Raw genomic sequence first — 17,916 nt, 5'->3', positions numbered from 1 at the left:
AAAGAAACGCTATTTGCAATCAGCAGGTCATGCGTCATGTAAAGGGGTCACATCAACGCGTTTCGTCAGCAGCGATGTCTGAGTACAGCCTATTCCCCGAAGATGACAATGCGTGGCCTGTTTACGGCATCATTGCGCTGCTGCACTGGATTGTTTAACCTGGAATTTCTTATGTTGAACAGTACAGGACACAAAAAAAAAAAATGCCCCCCTAGAGTGGTGGTATGGGGCAGGGAGGGCATTGTCCCGTAGTGTACTTCAGGAATAGGATTTTACCTGTAAGTCAAAAATCCCATTTTATGCAAAATGCCTGACAAGGTTCTCCTAATGTAATATTCATTCTGCTAAATAACACACAGATGTAAAAAAAATGCTTACATATATTATGTAGTTTTGAAGCAAATATATTTTGTGAAAAATGTTGGTCTTTCAATGCTATTTATAACCATAGGATTTGTCTGGTTTTACAGTAATGCTTGAATTTATTTAATATCTAGACTACCTTTTTCATTCAGAACTGGATGACATAGCTGATCTTTATTTAAAAATGAAGACTCCTAATCATTTATTTCCTTTTGTGTAGAAAGAAGTAGCTATGCGGTTATTTTTAGATGGTGAAGGGGCAGGAGACTCTGAAAAGAAAAAGGTAACGTGTTTTCAGTTTATAACAGGAACATTTTGTCTGTATTGCCCATAGCAAACTGTTGTCAACTTGAAGATGAATGTGTTTACAGAAAACATTGACAGGCTAATTGGTATACTTCATTAGTATGATATAAAAAGAACTTGAACTCTAGAGTAAAGTTCAGATGACCTGTATAGCTTTTCATCTGTTGTCAAAGTATAAACCACAGAATGACAGGACGTGCATGGTCATTTAGTTTCTGAAAGTGGCAAGGCTCAGATAGAAATGACCCCTCTATCCAAGGTGATTTGATCTGCTTGTCTTTAATATTTTGGTCATGCAGGAGTGGTACTTTTTTTTTTTTTACATAAATTACAAACTTGAGTGATCGTTCCCTGAGCTACTAAACCTGTAACAAACACAAAAAAAAAAAGAAATCTGATTGCTGCCAGCACTGGCATGTGTTCCCACATCCACCAAATGGATGCAGTACAATCTATATACAAACCATATGATGAAATTATGTATTTGTGCAAATAAATAATGCTTCAAATGTGCAAACTGTAAAAACTTTGTAAGGTGAACTTACAGTGGACCCCCTCTTGGATTAATCTCCTAAACTTACCTAGTAAGGAGGTAGGTATAGGAGCATTTTAATTTGTCGGCGTGTTAAAATGGGTGGTGCTGACCAATCAGAACTCGCATAGCCCGTCCTGTCACAGCAGGCAAAGAGGAGAGAAAGCCATGGGGATTTCAAATCCCTGGACTTGTAAAGCGGCTATAAGATCTGTCAGAACGGTTGCTCGCCGGACTCCAGGTTACCGGACCAGGTGGGGGGGGGGGGAGTGTCGGGTTCAGATTTTCTAAAAAGGGGAACTTGCACTTCCAAAAAAATTGCAAAAAACACCATCCAACATCAATAACAAAATGCGTGATTATTAACGTGCATCAAAAAGTTCAAATAAAGTGTTCACAAGCCAATTTTCGCCATGATCGGCTCTGTCACCAGCCACCTTTCCGCCTTAAGATATTGGCCTATAGCAAGGGTCTCAAACTGGTGGCCCTCCAGCTGTTGTAAAACTACAAGTCCCATCATGCCTCTGCCTGTGGGAGTCATGCTGGTAACTGTCATTCTTGCAATGCCTCATTGGACTTGTAGTTTTTAAAACAGCTGGAGGGCCGCCAGTTTGAGACGCCTGGCCTATAGTAATAGGTCAAGCTGGGACATTAAGCACCAAAAACCTCCTCCAGGGTATGCCTGCCAGCACATGGGCTTACAAAAGCTCAGAAGAAACGGCCATTGTAGTGCAGCATTTTAAAATGCCATTTTATTTTATTTTTTTACCACAAAAGATAATTAGAAGGAAATATAATCGCAAATACAGCGCACGCACACATCTCCTGTGCACTGGAATTATTTGCCACTTTACCAGTACATTGCCCCCTTAAGACCTGCCATCAGCATCATCTCCACATATGACGAAATCTTCCGGTTGTGTGTGATAAAGTCATGTAGCGCCCCTTGTGGCTTAATCATGGGGGAAATGAGAGCTGACTTGTCCTATATATTACTGGCGGTAGTTTACTGTGTAACATGGCATCCTCTGGTATGACTGAGGGTCCACGGCCCTGTCGGCCATCTTGGAAGAGGGGCAAAACCAAGCTAGATTGTTCATTAAATGAAGCAATTTTTTTTTTTTTTTTTTTTTTTTGGTCATGTGGACGTGTTAATCGAACTGAATCTGTTAAATGATTTGCAATACTACACACTGTAAATATTTTTATTTTTTTATAGGAACCCACTGCAGTGTCTGATCCTTTGATAGTGTTGGGGTGTCTTCCAACAAAAGCACCACAGCACCAAGAACTGGTCCAGCCTGCTGGAGCTAATGTTGGTGATTCTTTGAACTTTCAGCTTCACAGTCAAATGCACCTTGCACCTTCATTACAGCCAAATGCCAGCGACTCCTCTTCCAGCGTTGTGACTGGTATAAAATCCTCTGTGCCACTTTCGTTTCTCGCTCACCCTGCTGTAAAAGCTCTGCAGTGTTGCACCTTGGGTAAGAAATAAAAATGGTGTTGGGTACACACAGTATTTAAAAATTGTTAGCTTAGATCAAACCATTACAAGTTAAATATTTCTAACATGTCATTATCCTTTACATAGGTCCTTCCTCTTTACCTGATATTGCACGATTACGATTACAAGCTGCAGTGTCTGCCAAGCAGAGATTTTGGGAATCGCGTCTTGACGAGGAATGTGCTTTCTATACAACTCGGTGTGTTTCTGGCTCTATTCGAAGCTGTACAGACCCCGTATCTATCTTTCTAGATAAACAGGAAGACATGGTGAGTGATTTGCATGCCCAAAAGCATACATTTAACTTGGTAAACGTGGTTTCAAATTGGTGGTCTCTTATGGACAACGAAACCCTGGTGACGAAAAGACATGCTGACAACACGAGTGGAATGAGAGGTCTTGTGAAAGACTGGTGAAGCTATTGTGTAATGGTGGCCCTAGACATAAAGGATCTTTTTGAGCACTCAGAATGACAAAACAAAATCTGTCTTGTGAAAAGCCAGATGGTCAAGGTATACCTTTTTAAAGTGGATGTAAACCCTCACATATGCAGTGAAGTGAACAGCCTCAGATGATACACAGATGAAACGGATCTCCCTATATAATTTTTACATCCATATCTGCTGTCTTCAACTTTATATACTGTTTAGAAAGTTCAGATGTGTTAGGAAATTTTCCACTTTCTGTTTAAGGGAGTGTGATGTCTGGGCATACAGCCAAGATATATAAAACGGCTGATTAGAGGAAAGGCCCACACATCCTTTCTCCACATAGGCAGCCATTCTGAGAGGTGTTGTTGTAACAGGACCAGCTGCCTGCTAATCTATTTATAGCAACCTCCCCCAAAACAAATTTCAGGCTGCTTTTATCTGATGTGTCGACTTTGTCATGAGTTATCGGGCTGATAAAAGAGGACTGGTCAGGAGAGCACTACTGGACTTGTCTCTGTGAAGAGCAATAATGAAACACTGCAGATATGTGCCCAGCTCAAATTTCATGAATTGGGTGTACATCCAGTTTAAGGCAAGCATGACATCCAGGTGTGGAGAACAGTCTCCACCTTATCGGAGGGAGAAAGACCAATGTCTATTTTGGAAATTAATGGGGGAAAGCAAAGAGCACACCCTTCTCCTAAAAATCATTTTTTTTATAAGGGTACATTTCTGAAATTCTCAACCGCAGCAAAGAAGGCTTACCTTGTCTGTGAACAAAAAGGGGTGCCAAAGCGCTTCAAAGTGGGGATTGACCGCAGAAAAGTCAAGAAGATAAAGATCCCTGGTGCCATAGGTGGCTTGACTTTGGAAGTACTATATGGGTCACCACTTGAAAGGTGTAGGTTTGAGAAATTAGAATCAGGAGTGTGTTATTAAAATTGCATGAGCTGAAAATTGTCTGTTGCATAAGGTAAGATACCTCACAGGGTTTTTCAAAACTTTTTTTGGCGCTCACTAAATGCTATTAAAATACCAAAGTTTCAGAGTTATTTTAGGAAGTCATGCAGTGTTTTAGTAGTGAAAACCTGCAGTAACCACAGGTTGTAAATGGCTGGATGTTAATGAGTGGTGCACCCTTAAAAGAGGTATGGGTTTCATTTTTATTTTTGATTCATACTTGCATTGGTCGATGGAGCATCAGACCGATGCTCCCTCTGTCCCCCGCCGTCTCTGCACTGAGAACTGAGCCACCCAACATCGCCAATGGCTCGGTTCTCACAGATCCCAGAGAGGAAAGCTTCTGACTGACTACTCAATCACCAAAAAGAAGTGGCGTAAAAGACATGTCCTTTATTTAAAAGACAAAAAAAAAAAAAATCCATTGATGTAGGTCCATCGTCAATCTTGATGGCCGCTGACCCCCCCCCCCCCCCCCCCCCCCCCCCCAAAAAGAAAAAAAACTCCTGCGAAGGCTTCCACCATTTGACAGTTCTTAAGTATCTAAGCGGTGGTGCCACCTAGTGACCTCACCGTGTGGCACCGCCCCTTAGTTATTTAAGATCTAGCAGACAGTGCAGCAGGCAGACGGTGGGACCTTAGTCAGGGGTCACAAGAAGTAACAAGACTGCTATATACTGCTGATGAGAGGGTATTTAGCAGTTTATATTTTCTGAAATAATTGCATTTCCATGTTCTGTGGGGGACCTGATATAGTGAATGTTGGGTCCTGGGTTCAGTAACACTTTAGGTAAAGGGTAAGGTTAGGTAAAGGGGAGGGGGGAAGAATTTAATCTAGTTACAATTTTTTTTTTTCCTTCATGTATAGCAATACGTGTATGTGTGTGTGTGTGTGTGTGTGTGTGTGTGTGTGTGTATATGTATATGTATGTATATATATATATTGTATATATTTCTCTTTCGTTCATAGACGGACACAGCCTTCATTGACCCTTAGGGTTATGCTTCTTCCTACCAGGAGATTTAGGCAGAATTCTACAGCACTTAAGGTGTTAAAAACTTTCCTTCATGCCGCTCCTCCCAGGGGGCGTGGCTCCCCCAGGCATAACCCACACCCTGCTTTAGCAGCCTCAGTTTGTTTTCTGCCTAACGACAGGAGGTCAAGGCTCTCTCTGGAGTTCCTGGACTCTGGAGTTTTTTTCTGGCGATTTTTCTCGCTTTTTTATTATGTTACTCTGGGGGGTGCTGCTCTTTCCTGAGGTGACAGACAAAGCACAGCCAGTGCTGCTGTGTTCTATGAGGTAATTTTTACCTCAGATGGTGGCCATCTTGGAAATCTCCTTGGTAACGCTGTGATTCTTCCGAGATGACTCAGCACAGCCTCTGGTCTCTTCTACCAGTTTTAGTGCTGTTACAGTTTTAGACTGTGAAACGCTGTGAATCTTCCATGAGGTGAAGACACATCACAGCCAGCACATCAGAGCACACCTCAGGTTTTTCAGCTCCCTCTGCAGCTGGGTGGGGTGGTGAATACCGGGGGCCCCCATGCTCTGCAATAGCAGCAAGGAGGTGACCAGTGGTTTTTTTTTTGTCCTGCCTTGCAGGGTGGGTGACTCAGCGCTGACACTATGGAACTCAAGCTATGCCTGAGTTAACCCTTAATGCCCCTTCCCCTGCCACATCTGTTATGTTGGCTGTCCTGGGTTTCTTGCCAGGTTTGAAGCAGCTGGTGCCCGGATGGGGGGTAAAAAAGCGCCCCCTCCCTGAAGCCTGCTTCTGGGGATGACATAGAATCGTTGTTTTTTTCTGGTTCTGTTATGTCAGAGGCTGCGGGTTTTAACCCTTATGGATAGTGAGGATGACTCTGCTGCAGTCAGTTGCTGGCAAGAATTTGTTGGAGCTCTTGTTTCTGTGGTGCGTGAGGATTGTGGAGACACCTCCGTGTCAGTACCAGCAGACTACCACGCACCGCTGAAGGGTTTCCTTGTGTTCCTTATTTGGACTATATGTTATACAAGAAATGGGATGCACCGCAAAAAGTTTGTCAAAAAACTTTGCAACCTGTTACCCCCTTGAGGGGGGCTTTAAAAAAAAAAAAAAAAAAAAGTAGGTCTCTCCTCCGCCAGTGGATCCCCCTGTGTCCAGACTGCGCATGGCCACCACGTTGCCTGTGGAAGGGGCTCCTGCATTTCAGGATCCCGCTGATAGGAGAGTGGAGGCCGTGGCCCGCTCCCTATTCATGGTGGTGGGTTCGGCGGTGAGGCCGGCTCTGGCCGGGGCCCTGGTCAGGCCCCGACTTAAAGGGCGAAGCTCCTGCTGCAGGAGCTGGAAGAAGGACCTCTAAGGTGGCCTTGGTGATGGCCGTTAAGGGTGAACAGTCCTTTTGGGACTTCCCTGAATGGCATCATTGAGGATGCCACGGGTGGTAAGCGCATGCTGTTCCCACAGTCTGGGAAGGGCTAGGGACCTCGCCCTGTACAAGGACCCTCCTTGCCTACCTCCGAGCGTTTTTTCGCTCGCCCTGTGCGGTGGGGGTAGGTCTACATGGTGCTTGAATCCCCGCTGCGGGGTAGCAGCGCACCAGATACCGCATGCCTAACAAGTCTGCGGACATACCTGCTTCTGCCTGAAGGTCTGCTCCCACCCGTGTCTCGGGTGGGAGACTGGCTTCGCATTGCGAAGTGTTTTCCTTGGGGTACAAGATTGAGTTTCTCTCTTGTCTGCCAAACAGGTTTTTTCCCTCCGGCTTCTGGCCTCCTCCGGTTCGCCGGTTGACTCCATCAGGGGCTGTCCAGGATCTTCTGGTCAGGGGAGTGATTGTGCCAGTTCCCTCGTTGGAACGGTCTTGGGGTTTTACTCCATTCTGTTTGTGTCCCCACGGAGGATGGGGCCCGGTCGATCCTGGGCCTCAAGTCCCTCGTTTTGTTTTGTCAAGGTGGTGTCGATTCACTTGGTAATAGCGGCACTTCATCAGGGAGATTTTCTGGCATCCTTGGATGTCATGAACGTGTACCTGCATATCCTCAAACCACCGGAGATTCTGTGCTTTACGGTCGGGGGGGGGGGCCATTTTCAATGATGTCCTTCCCATTCGGCGGGTTTTCGCCAAGGTGCTCGTCCCGATACTGGCCCGGCTGTGACAGCGGGGGTTTGTTATCATGGGATGTCTGGACGACATTCTCCTACAAGCTTCTTCGAGCTCTGCATTGGTGGAGCCGTGTCTATCACGTGTCAGGCTCTCCGAGTGTTCGGCTGGTTTCTGGATTGTCCTGAAATCAGGGTTGATTCCGTCTCAGGGATACCTGGGACTGGTCCTGGATTCCTCCGGGGCGGGAGTGTTTTTCTCCTAGCAGAAAAACTTCAGACTCTGCTATCTGCTGTGCAGCAGTTGCCGACCCAGAAGCGGTCATCTCTGCGATTCTGCAGGAAGGTTCTGGGTCAGTTGGTAGCCTCTTTCGAGGCGGTTCCGTATGCCCAATTCCACGCCAGGGTACTACGGAGGGAACTGCTGTCACGATGGGACTAGCTTCCGTCATCTCTGGATTACCAGATTCAGTTGAGTCATCTGATCATGTCTCCCCTGGTGTGGTGGCTGGCGTTTCCGGTGCTTCGGGCCGGAAAGTCATTTTTCTGCAGGCCACTGGACAGTGGTCACGACGGATGCCAGCCTCTCCGGTTGGGGAGGGACGCTTGGGGCACCCAGTCAGCCCAGGGGCACTGGACTCAGGTGGAGTCCTGCCTACTGATCAAGGTTCTGGAGCTCCGAGCAATCAAGCTTTGCCTTGCCAGGTGGTCCCTGGATCTACAGGGCCGACTGGTCAGGATCCTGTCCGATAACACCACGTCCATGGCATAGGTTGATCATAAGGGAGGCACACAGAGTTCTGTTGCAGCGACGGGGGTCGCGCGCATCTTTCGGTGGGCCGAAGGGTCCGTTCCGGCTCTATCGGCTGGGTACATTCCGGGAATACGGAATTGGCTAGCCGACTACCTAAGTCGCACTGCACTGGGCCAAGGAGAGTGGTCTCTCCACCCGCAGGTGTTTCGGGGTCTGTGCCGAAAGTGGGGCACTCCGGATGTGGACCTTCTAGCGTCCCGTCTCTATCGGTAGGGGCCACGGTTCGTGGCCAGGTTTAAAGACCCGTGGGTGGACGCGTCAGGCGCGTTGGTGGCTCCTTGGGGTCGCTGTCGCCTACTTTACACCTTCCCTTCTCGGACGCTTCTTCCTCGCCTGCTGCGCAGAGTAGAAGCTGTAGGGATTCTATCGGTCCTGATTGCCCCAGATTGGCCGCGTCGCTTCTGGTACGCGGACCAGGTGCGTCTGCTGGCAGACGCCCCCTAGCGTCTTCCCCTGGGAATTGATTTTCTGTTACAGGGTCCGATCTTCCACCCTGTTTCACAGCCACCGGCCTTAGCAGCGTGGCTGTTGAGCCAGGGGCTTAAGGACAGAGGCCTATTGGGCTTGGTGGTCTCTACCGTGCTGCCTGCACGGAAGGCTACCTCATGTAGGTTTTTTTCTCATACATGGAAGGCCTACTTCTCTGTGTGTGGGGAGATGAACTGGCACTCTCGTACATGCGTTGTGTACAGGATTCTGCTGTCTTTGCAGCAGGGAGTGGTTCAGGCTCTCGCCTTACGTACGGTTAGGAGCCAGATTTCTGCTCTGGCTGTTTTTACTTGCAGCGACCCTTGGCATCGCACTCCTGGGTGCTTGCGTTGGGTCAGGGGGTCTGGCAGGTGGCCCCTCCGGTGCGCCCTCCATTACCCCCATGGGACTTTAATTTAGTCCTTTCAGTGCTTCGGGATGCTCCCTTTGAGGACATTCGGGAGGTTTTTTGTTTATTGTCACAAAAGGTGATTTTATTTCTGCTAGCAATTACCTCGATCAGACGGGTGTCTGTCTGTTCTGGCGGCCTTGTCTTGCAAGGCTCCCTGCTTGGTCATCCGTAAGGATGAGGTGGTGCTGCAGCCGTTTTTTCTCCCTAAGGTCGTTTCGGCTTTTCACTTGGATGTGGACATTGTTCTTCCATCCTTATGTCCTCAGCCGAAGAACCCGAAGGAGGCCACTTTACATTCTTTGGATGTGGTTCGGGCCCTTCGAGTTTACTTGTCGGCGACAGCTCTGTTCCGGAAGTCTGACTCGCTGTTCGTGTCTGTGTCCGGTCCCAGTAAGGGCCTGGCAGTCTCGTCGGCCACCATTTCCAGGTGGATCCGACAGGTTGTGCTTCAGGCCTATGCCCTGAAGGGCGGGCGCCCCCCTTTCGGGTCATGGCGCATTCGACCAGGGCCTCTTGGGCTTTCCGACACCAAGCCTCTGTGTTACAGGTGTGTAAGGCTGCGACCTGGTCGTCGGTCCACGCTTTTTCAAAGTTTTATATGGTGGATGTGAGTGCATCTTCTGATGCCTCCTTCGGCCGCAGGTGTTACAGGCGGCAGTTTAAGGTTGGAGTTCCTCCGTTGAGTAACTCCGGTTTTTGTTTGGGGTGTAACCTGTTTTTGCTGTGTTATTTTTCCCACCCCTCGAATTTTTTGACACTGCTTGGGGACGTCCCTAAGGTCAATGAAGGCTGTGTCCGTCTATGAACGAAAGAGAAAGGATTTTTGTACTCACCGTAAAATCCATTTCTCTGAGTTCATAGACGGACACAGCACCCACCCCTCCTTTGTTTGTACTGCTTGTTACGAACTGAGGCTGCTAAAGCAGGGTGTGGGTTATGCCTGGGGGAGCCACGCCCCCTGGGAGGAGCGGCATGAAGGAAAGTTTTTAACACCTTAAGTGCTGTAGAATTCTGCCTAAATCTCCTGGTAGGAAGAAGCATAACCCTAAGGTCAATGAAGGCTGTGTCCGTCTATGAACTCAGAGAAATGGATTTTACGGTGAGTACAAAAATCCATTTATTTATTTATTTATTTATTTATTATATATATATATTCACAAAAGTAAAAATGTTACTATATCTTTTCATGTGACAACACTGAAGAAATTACACTTTGCTACAATGTAAAGTAGTGAGTGTAAATGTGCTGCCCCCTCAAAATAACACACAGCCATTGTCTAAACCGCTGGCAACAAAAGTTGAAAAGTGAAAATGCCCAATTTGGGGCCAATTGGCCATTTTCCCTCCCCGGTGTCATGTGACTCGTTGGTTTTACAAGGTCTCAGTTGTGAATGGGGAGCAGGTGTTGTAAATTTGATCTCGCTCTTTACTGGTCATTGGAAGTTCAACATGGCAAAGAACTCTGAGGATCTGAAAAAAAGAATTGTTGCTCTACATAAAGATGGCTTGGGCTATAAGAAGATTGCCAAGACCCTGAAACTGAGCTGCAGCATGGTGGCCAAGACCCTACAGCGGTTTAACAGGACAGGTTCCACTCGGAACATGCCTCGCCATTGTCGACCAAAGAAGTTGAGTGCACATGCTCAGCATCATATCCAGAGGTGGTCTTTGGGAAATGGATATATGAGTGCTGCCAGCATTGCTGCAGGGGTGGGGGGTCAGCCTGTCGATGCTCAGACCATACGCTGCACCCTGCATCAAATTGGTCTGCATGGCTGTCGTCCCAGAAGGAAGCCTCTTTTAAAGATGGTTCACAAGAAAACCCACAAACCTTTTGCTGAAGACAAGCAGACTAGGGACATGGATTACTGGAACCATGTCCTGTGGGCTGATGAGACCAAGATAAACGTATTTGGTTCAGATGGTGTCAAGTGTGTGTGGCGACAACCAGTTGAGGAGTACAAAGACAAGTGTGTGTCTTGCCTACAGTAAAGCATGGTGGTTGGAGTGTCATGGTCTGGGGCTGCATGAGTGCTGGTACTGAGCTACAGTTCATTGAGGGATGCATGAATGCCAACATGTACTGTGACCTCCTGAAGCAGAACATGATCCCCTCTCTTCGGAAACTGAGTCGCAGGGCAGTATTCAAACGTAACAACCCCAAACACACCTCCAAGACAACCACTGCACTCACTTTTCTCTTTCGTTCATAGACGGACACCGCCTTCATTGACATTAGGGTTATGCTTCTTCCTACCAGGAGAAGCATAACCCTAATGTCAATGAAGGCTGTGTCCGTCTATGAACTCAGAGAAATGGATTTTACGGTGAGTACAAAAATCCTATTTTTTTTGCCAGCGGTTTAGACATTAATGGCTGTGTTTTGCGTTATTTTAAGGGGACAGCAAATTGACACTGTTTATAAAAGCTGTACACTCACTACTTTACATTGTAGCAAAGTGTAATTTCTTCAGTGTTGTCACATTTTGGAGATTTTCAGATTTGTTTTGAAGTTTCAATACGATATTTGTACTCACTGTACAGCATCTCATGGTTTGATATTTGTAGTGAGTGTAAGGTCACTAACAAAGGATACAAGCACTTAAAGGGGCAGCTGCTGCAAAAGTCTTTTTATGGGTGGCGCCATTTATATTGGAAAAAACAAATGCATTGCATCACTTGCAAATTTTTACTGTGTCGTACGAGAATTTTTGGACTTTCGTAACCTTTTTTGATATGGAGACTGGCATGCAAAAAACTGGACAATCATTCGTCCGATAATCTCATTGTGTGTACCAGGCTTTCTAATACAGGAGCCACTGTCTTGGTGAAATCCTAGGGCTTTGTGGCTAGCCCAAATAGTAGGGTCACAAATAAATGTATGTCTCCTACAGCAAAATGAAAGTGGAACCCCCAGGAATATCCATGCCCAGCCACAGGTAAAAATACCCATGGGGAGATTAGAGCAGGCCAGAAAGACAACCTTTGGTGTGGCACTGAGAGGTTGTCTGCAAGCTGGCTTTCTGGCCTGCTCTAATCCTGTGTTCTAATTTCTGTGTTTGGGAGCCATAAAAATGTATCAAAGCCATACAAGAAGGTTTGACTGAAAAGAGGGAAACAAAATTTGTTTTCTTCATAAAAAATAAAAAAAAACGTTCAGCAGTCATTTACCTGTATGTTATAAATTGCCACCTCAACCACCATATAGTAAACACTGAGTTTTATTCAATTAAGCTGTAGTAAGGCTTCTATGAATAGAGCTGAACAGGGCATAGCTGGGAACTCTTGCTGAATAACCTGTCGCCGCTCTCTGTTCTGTTAACCCCTGCCACACCGGAGGGAATCTAAATATGTAGATTCTGGTCCCTTAAAGCAGATTACACAGCACTTGTGCTATGTAATCTGCTCACCTCTAAGCTGTAAAAAAAACAAAAAACTAAACCTACCACTTCCTATATGCCCTCTCCAAACAGACTGCGATAACCAGGGCAGCTCCACTCTGATCAACGTGGTCAAAGTACCTCCCTCTGTGATGGGCTGTCGGCGCTCTCTCTCTGTCTGTCTCTGGCCCCATCCCCCCGCCGATATTATTGTAATAAAAAATGTAATCTATTAGAGGCTGGCATAGCACACTGCGTGTTGCATTTAAAAATGAGCAGAGTATATACTGAATTTTTTGCTGTCTTCAGGCCGGTCACGTGACTCAAGGCTGCTTTCCAGTGCTGATGGGTGGCTTGTGCAGAGGAGACGAGCAGCCATGTTATCTCCCTCTGACGTCAGCGGGAGATCACGGCACCTCCCGCAGAAGACATCCATCAGATGAAAGCAGCCGCGAGTCATGTGACCAGCCTGAAGACAGCTGATATTCAGTATTTACACTGCTTGTTTTAAAAAAAACGCATACATAGTGTGCTATGCCAGCCTCTGATAGAGGGGCTGGCCTAGTCTTTTTTTAATATTGTCTTAACCACTTTATAAGTGCCAGATTGCTCCACGTTTTTATACTCCAGATAGTTACTGATTGCATTGCACAAATTAAATGCTCAACAATTGGCCACACTTCTTCTTCTTCTTCTTCTTCTTCTTCTTCTTCTTCTTCTTCTTCTTCTTCTTCTTCTTCTTCTTCTTCTTCTTCTTCTTCTTCTTCTTCTTCTTCTTCTTCTTCTTCTTCTTCTTCTTCTTCTTCTTCTTCTTCTTCTTCTTCTTCTTCTTCTTCTTCTTCTTCTTCTTCTTCTTCTTCTTCTTCTTCTTCTTCTTCTTCTTCTTCTTCTTCTTCTTCTTCTTCTTCTTCTTCTTCTTCTTCTTCTTCTTCTTCTTCTTCTTCTTCTTCTTCTTCTTCTTCTTCTTCTTCTTCTTCTTCTTCTTCTTCTTCTTCTTCTTCTTCTTCTTCTTCTTCTTCTTCTTCTTCTTCTTCTTCTTCTTCTTCTTCTTCTTCTTCTTCTTCTTCTTCTTCTTCTTCTTCTTCTTCTTCTTCTTCTTCTTCTTCTTCTTCTTCTTCTTCTTCTTCTTCTTCTTCTTCTTCTTCTTCTTCTTCTTCTTCTTCTTCTTCTTCTTCTTCTTCTTCTTCTTCTTCTTCTTCTTCTTCTTCTTCTTCTTCTTCTTCTTCTTCTTCTTCTTCTTCTTCTTCTTCTTCTTCTTCTTCTTCTTCTTCTTCTTCTTCTTCTTCTTCTTCTTCTTCTTCTTCTTCTTCTTCTTCTTCTTCTTCTTCTTCTTCTTCTTCTTCTTCTTCTTCTTCTTCTTCTTCTTCTTCTTCTTCTTCTTCTTCTTCTTCTTCTTCTTCTTCTTCTTCTTCTTCTTCTTCTTCTTCTTCTTCTTCTTCTTCTTCTTCTCAACTGATGCAACCAATGTTTTAATGTTTCTTCAGTAAAGTGAAATGTGTAGATGTGATTACTACAGTTGGATCGTTTTTGACTGGTGTGGTCCTCTTTGTTCTGTATTACTGAATAAGCCGGTTTTCCTTTTTTGTAGTCCTTCTTCCTTTTTTTTTTTTTACAGAAATACTTTTTTAGTTTTATCAAATGTCTCTTACCTGATGATTATTTATTTATTTTCCTCATTCTAGCACTTTACACCTATCTGCCCTGGAGAATCCTGATTCCTTATTGGTCTCTATAAAGCTTTCCATCACCAGGAGTCTGTCGCATGAGTAAAAGGAAAGAAAAGGATGCACGCCCTTTTTGGAAATGATGGGGTTAACCGTTGCCAGGACAGTTTTAGCCAACCAAGTTGCATTCTTAAACTGCATCAGCTAAATCCATTTAAGAAAAGACCTGTGTGCTAAATTAAATGCACTAGATGCTGCTAGGCAAAGTCCATTTCTGTAACTGGTACACTGTTTTCTGTTCAGACTCTGTGAACTATACAAAAGAAATACTGGAATAATTTTCCAGTTCAAACCATACGTTTATCCCTTTATAGGATTAATTACAGCAAATAGGAAATGTTCTGCCTTTGCCCTCCATTGCTTCTGCTCAGAAGGGGACTACTGCAACATTGGATGTGACATGTGGTAACACCTGTCCATGCAGTAATGATACTGCTCTAAGAAATGGCACTGCAGACTTAAGAGGGAATCGCAAGGTGTAAACTCCATGGTATCCTGCCAATACGTGGGCTCCCAGGACTTTGTTTTATACTCCTTTTTCATTCTAAAGTAAAGTTAAAATAAAACACTATTTATATTTTGAAATTAACATTTTGTGTTTGAATGAAAATTGTATTTTATTTTTTTCTTATGCCCCTCTCTCAGCCCCCATATTGTTCATCTACTTTGAAGTGCATAGAGGTAAGAGGGAAAACCTGGCCAGGACAGAAAGTGAAACGGAATCCACTAGACAGAAATCAAGTCAATTATCGAAACTTTGAGTCTAAGGAAAAATAGATTCTATCTTACGTTTTAGCCCTAGTCCAGATTATTTTTGAATTGGCTCCATATTAGATTCTACCTGAGCTGTAAACTTGTATTGTCCAGGAGAAATCTAATCTATTTTTCATGGCTCTATCCGCTATGCTAAAATGAAGAATAAACCACTAGTTTTGGCCTTGTGATGGAAGTGATGCATACAGATGGGTTCTATTGTGTACTGGTTTAATGGAAGGCTTTGCTTTTTGGTTTGTAAGTCTACTTTACCAAAACTTGCCTGGATATCTACATATTCATTGTTGCGTTAGTTTTAAGGCTGCTTCATCTAACGAAGCTGAAGAACATTGTCATAGGGGAGACTAGAGTATGAGACCTTGAAAAACGGATATTGAAAGATTTCTACAAAGGTGGTCTGGGTCTCTGAGCAATAGCTTGACGACTAAATAATGGGCTTGCTTTACTTGTGATGATGGACTGCAGCTGTTAAAGATTAAAGAAGGTGATGAGACCTGCAGTGGGTTTCTTGGAACACAATACAATATAGCGAATGTCTGCAATGATGCATGCAAGAAATGTATAAAAACTAAAGCTTTCTTTTCCTAGAAGGTTGGATCTGGGAACTGGGCAAAGCTGTGCTACCCATGAAATGGAACTGCAATATTAAAAAATTGTCACTAGGTGGCGCTATCAACTCATGGCTCATCACAGGGTCAGAGATTTTCTAATTTTCCCGCCAAACATCACATTTCTGGGGTAAAAGTTTTATAGCTGGCTAGTCTCATTGTACAGTCCACTAAGCTTAGATATTATGATATAAAAATACCTTCCAATCAAAATATAGTTAATCCGATTAAAATAAAAGTGGGATCGGTCAGCTTTACAGTCTGCATAAAGCTAAGAAATAAAACTCCTGTTATACACAGTCACTGTAAATCTGAAATCGGTTTATACAAAAAAAAAAAAAATAACCCAAGTGTGTGTATGTGGAGACAGATATAGATTATCATCTCCCCAGTCCCCAATGGGTTCACAGCAGCCTTATAACTTACTGCAGTACGCAACATGCTTCACTGCCATCATTAAAACGGGCAACTTCCAAGTAGTGGCAAAGCTTGCCTACCCTTCTCCCACATATTGGCCAGTATTTTGAATTGTTAAAGAACTCCATCTTTCCACACAATTTACAAGCAGGCACAAACTATGCCCCTTACTAACCTGCGAGGCTGGATGTGCGGTATAAACTGTATGTAGCTGAAGGTGTTTTTCAGCAGCTGTAGTGCTTAAAATGGCGCCTGTAAAGCACCTGGGGACAAAAGCCTCATCTGCAGTCCCAGTGTAAAAATCCTGAGTGCTTTCACACTGGGGCACTGCGCTGGCAGAACGGCAAAAAAAAGCAGCATCTTTGGCGCGTTTTAGGAGCGATGTATACACTGCTCCTAAAGTGACCCTGCCCATTGAAATCAATGGGCATGTGCAGTTTTAACTCTTTATTGAGCTGCTAGTGGGGGTGAAAAGCACCTCCTAAAACAACACTTTACCACCGACGCCTCAGTGCCCTAAATACATAGTACCACACTGTGTTCCGGGTGAGAGCTGAGATTGCCAGCTCTACGGCCATTCCCCTGACACTCAGTTAATAGAATGTTTTAATAATGATCTATAATTCTTGCCATGGGTAAAATGGAGCCCCATCTGATTGGAGCACATGGCAATTGTTGCTTGTCACAGATTGATAATCTGCTCCCACTAGGGGCAGAGTGGCTGACCAGGAATTTGTTGCAGCTGGATGAATGGTCATAGCACAGTATCTAAGGAATGGTCTTGTCTTCACCAGAGCTCCTAGAGGTGGAGATTTTGCACTGCAGGCTATACCCTGGTTTTGGTCCTCTGGCTCGCTTGAGCATCCAGCTAATGAGAGAAGGTGACAGTCCCTTGTGGTGCGGAATACATAAGGCAGTAGGAGTGCATGAGGACACACAGAAGCACATTGGAGAAACAATGGCTGGTAGTGCTCTAATGCTGTTATTGAGAGGTTTACTGAACTCCAATGCATAGACAGATAAAAGTGGTGATGGGAAACTGGATGCAGTTGGGAGTGGATAGGATTACTGGAGCAGGATGCAGATTGGGGAACACAAGGATTGCATGAGCAGGGTTGGGTTCACAGGCTGGCATACACATGAATCGTAAGGCTGGAACAACTGATGACACTGGGAAACCTTGAGACGCGTAGATGCTGGGAGTACTGGAGATCATAAAAACCATACTGGGAGGCACTGGGAAACACTTTACTGTGTTACCGCTAGTGTGCAGATGTGTTGCTTGAACACCAAGCAGCCTGCATGCGGCCTCTTTAAAACCGGACCAGTCCCCTGCCTTCTTTTCTTGTGATTGGTTGCAGCACCTGCCAAAACAGGAAGTCAGATGGCACACAGGGAAAGTCCTATCTCCCCCTCACTGAGAAGCCTTCACTGGCTACCAGTGAAAGACAGCATCACCTTCAAAGCACTCTGTCTGACGCATAAATGTATCTTGGGAAATGCTCCCAAATATCTATGCGAAAAACTAAAGGCTTATAACCCCAATCGCGCGCTGCGATCCTCCAACCAAAATCTACTCCAAATCCCCAAAACCAGATACAAGTCCAAAGAAGATTTGCTGTCCAAGGCCCTCGTCTTTGGAACACTTTACCAACCTCCATTCGGTTGGAGGAGAACCACTTGGCCTTTAGGAGAAAGATCAAAACCCATCTCTTTTGAGGTCAAAGGAGAAATGGTCAAACAAGCGCCCAGAGGCGATTTTAGTTCGCATGTGCAGCGCTATATACGTTTTTCACTCACTCACCTGGCACTGGTGTGTTGAACAGGTGAGTGATACTGCTTGTTCTCCCCATCCTTGGCCAGCTCTTTTGGGCTCTGTTGGTTTTTTTTTTTTCAGACTTGCTTCCTGTTGGAATACTAATGCCCCCCTACTTCCCATTTGTGAGGAATTGGCTAGTATAGCAACTTAATTAATATTTTAGCTTTTAGTAGCAAGAGCTCTTTAACCACTTAAGGACCGCCTCCTGCACATATACGTCGGCAGAATGGCACGGCTGGGCACATGCACGTACAGGTACGTCCTGTGCTAGTACCCAGCCGTGGGGGGGTAGCGGGTGAATTGTCCGAAGTGTCCGCCAT

The 17,916-nt window shown here is 45.0% G+C and overlaps 1 protein-coding gene across 2 annotated transcripts in view; it reads left to right on the top strand.

Moving 5' to 3' along the window:
* LOC120929566 (trophinin associated protein) overlaps positions 1-14,567 on the top strand; it is a 43,426-nt gene extending 28,859 nt beyond the window's left edge. For both annotated transcript variants that reach the window (XM_040341158.1, XM_040341157.1), the window contains exons 14-17: positions 584-646; positions 2,421-2,685; positions 2,793-2,974; positions 13,937-14,567. In XM_040341158.1, coding sequence (XP_040197092.1) covers positions 584-646; positions 2,421-2,685; positions 2,793-2,974; positions 13,937-13,969 — 543 coding nt within the window. In that variant the 3' untranslated portion in view covers positions 13,970-14,567. The remainder of the gene's footprint in view (positions 1-583; positions 647-2,420; positions 2,686-2,792; positions 2,975-13,936) is intronic.
* Positions 14,568-17,916: the final 3,349 nt, after the last annotated feature.

The sequence above is a fragment of the Rana temporaria genome, chromosome 2, assembly GCF_905171775.1.
Source record: "Rana temporaria chromosome 2, aRanTem1.1, whole genome shotgun sequence".
In the NCBI taxonomy this organism is placed as follows: Eukaryota; Metazoa; Chordata; class Amphibia; order Anura; family Ranidae; genus Rana; species Rana temporaria.
This window is presented reverse-complemented; position numbering and strand designations above follow the sequence as displayed.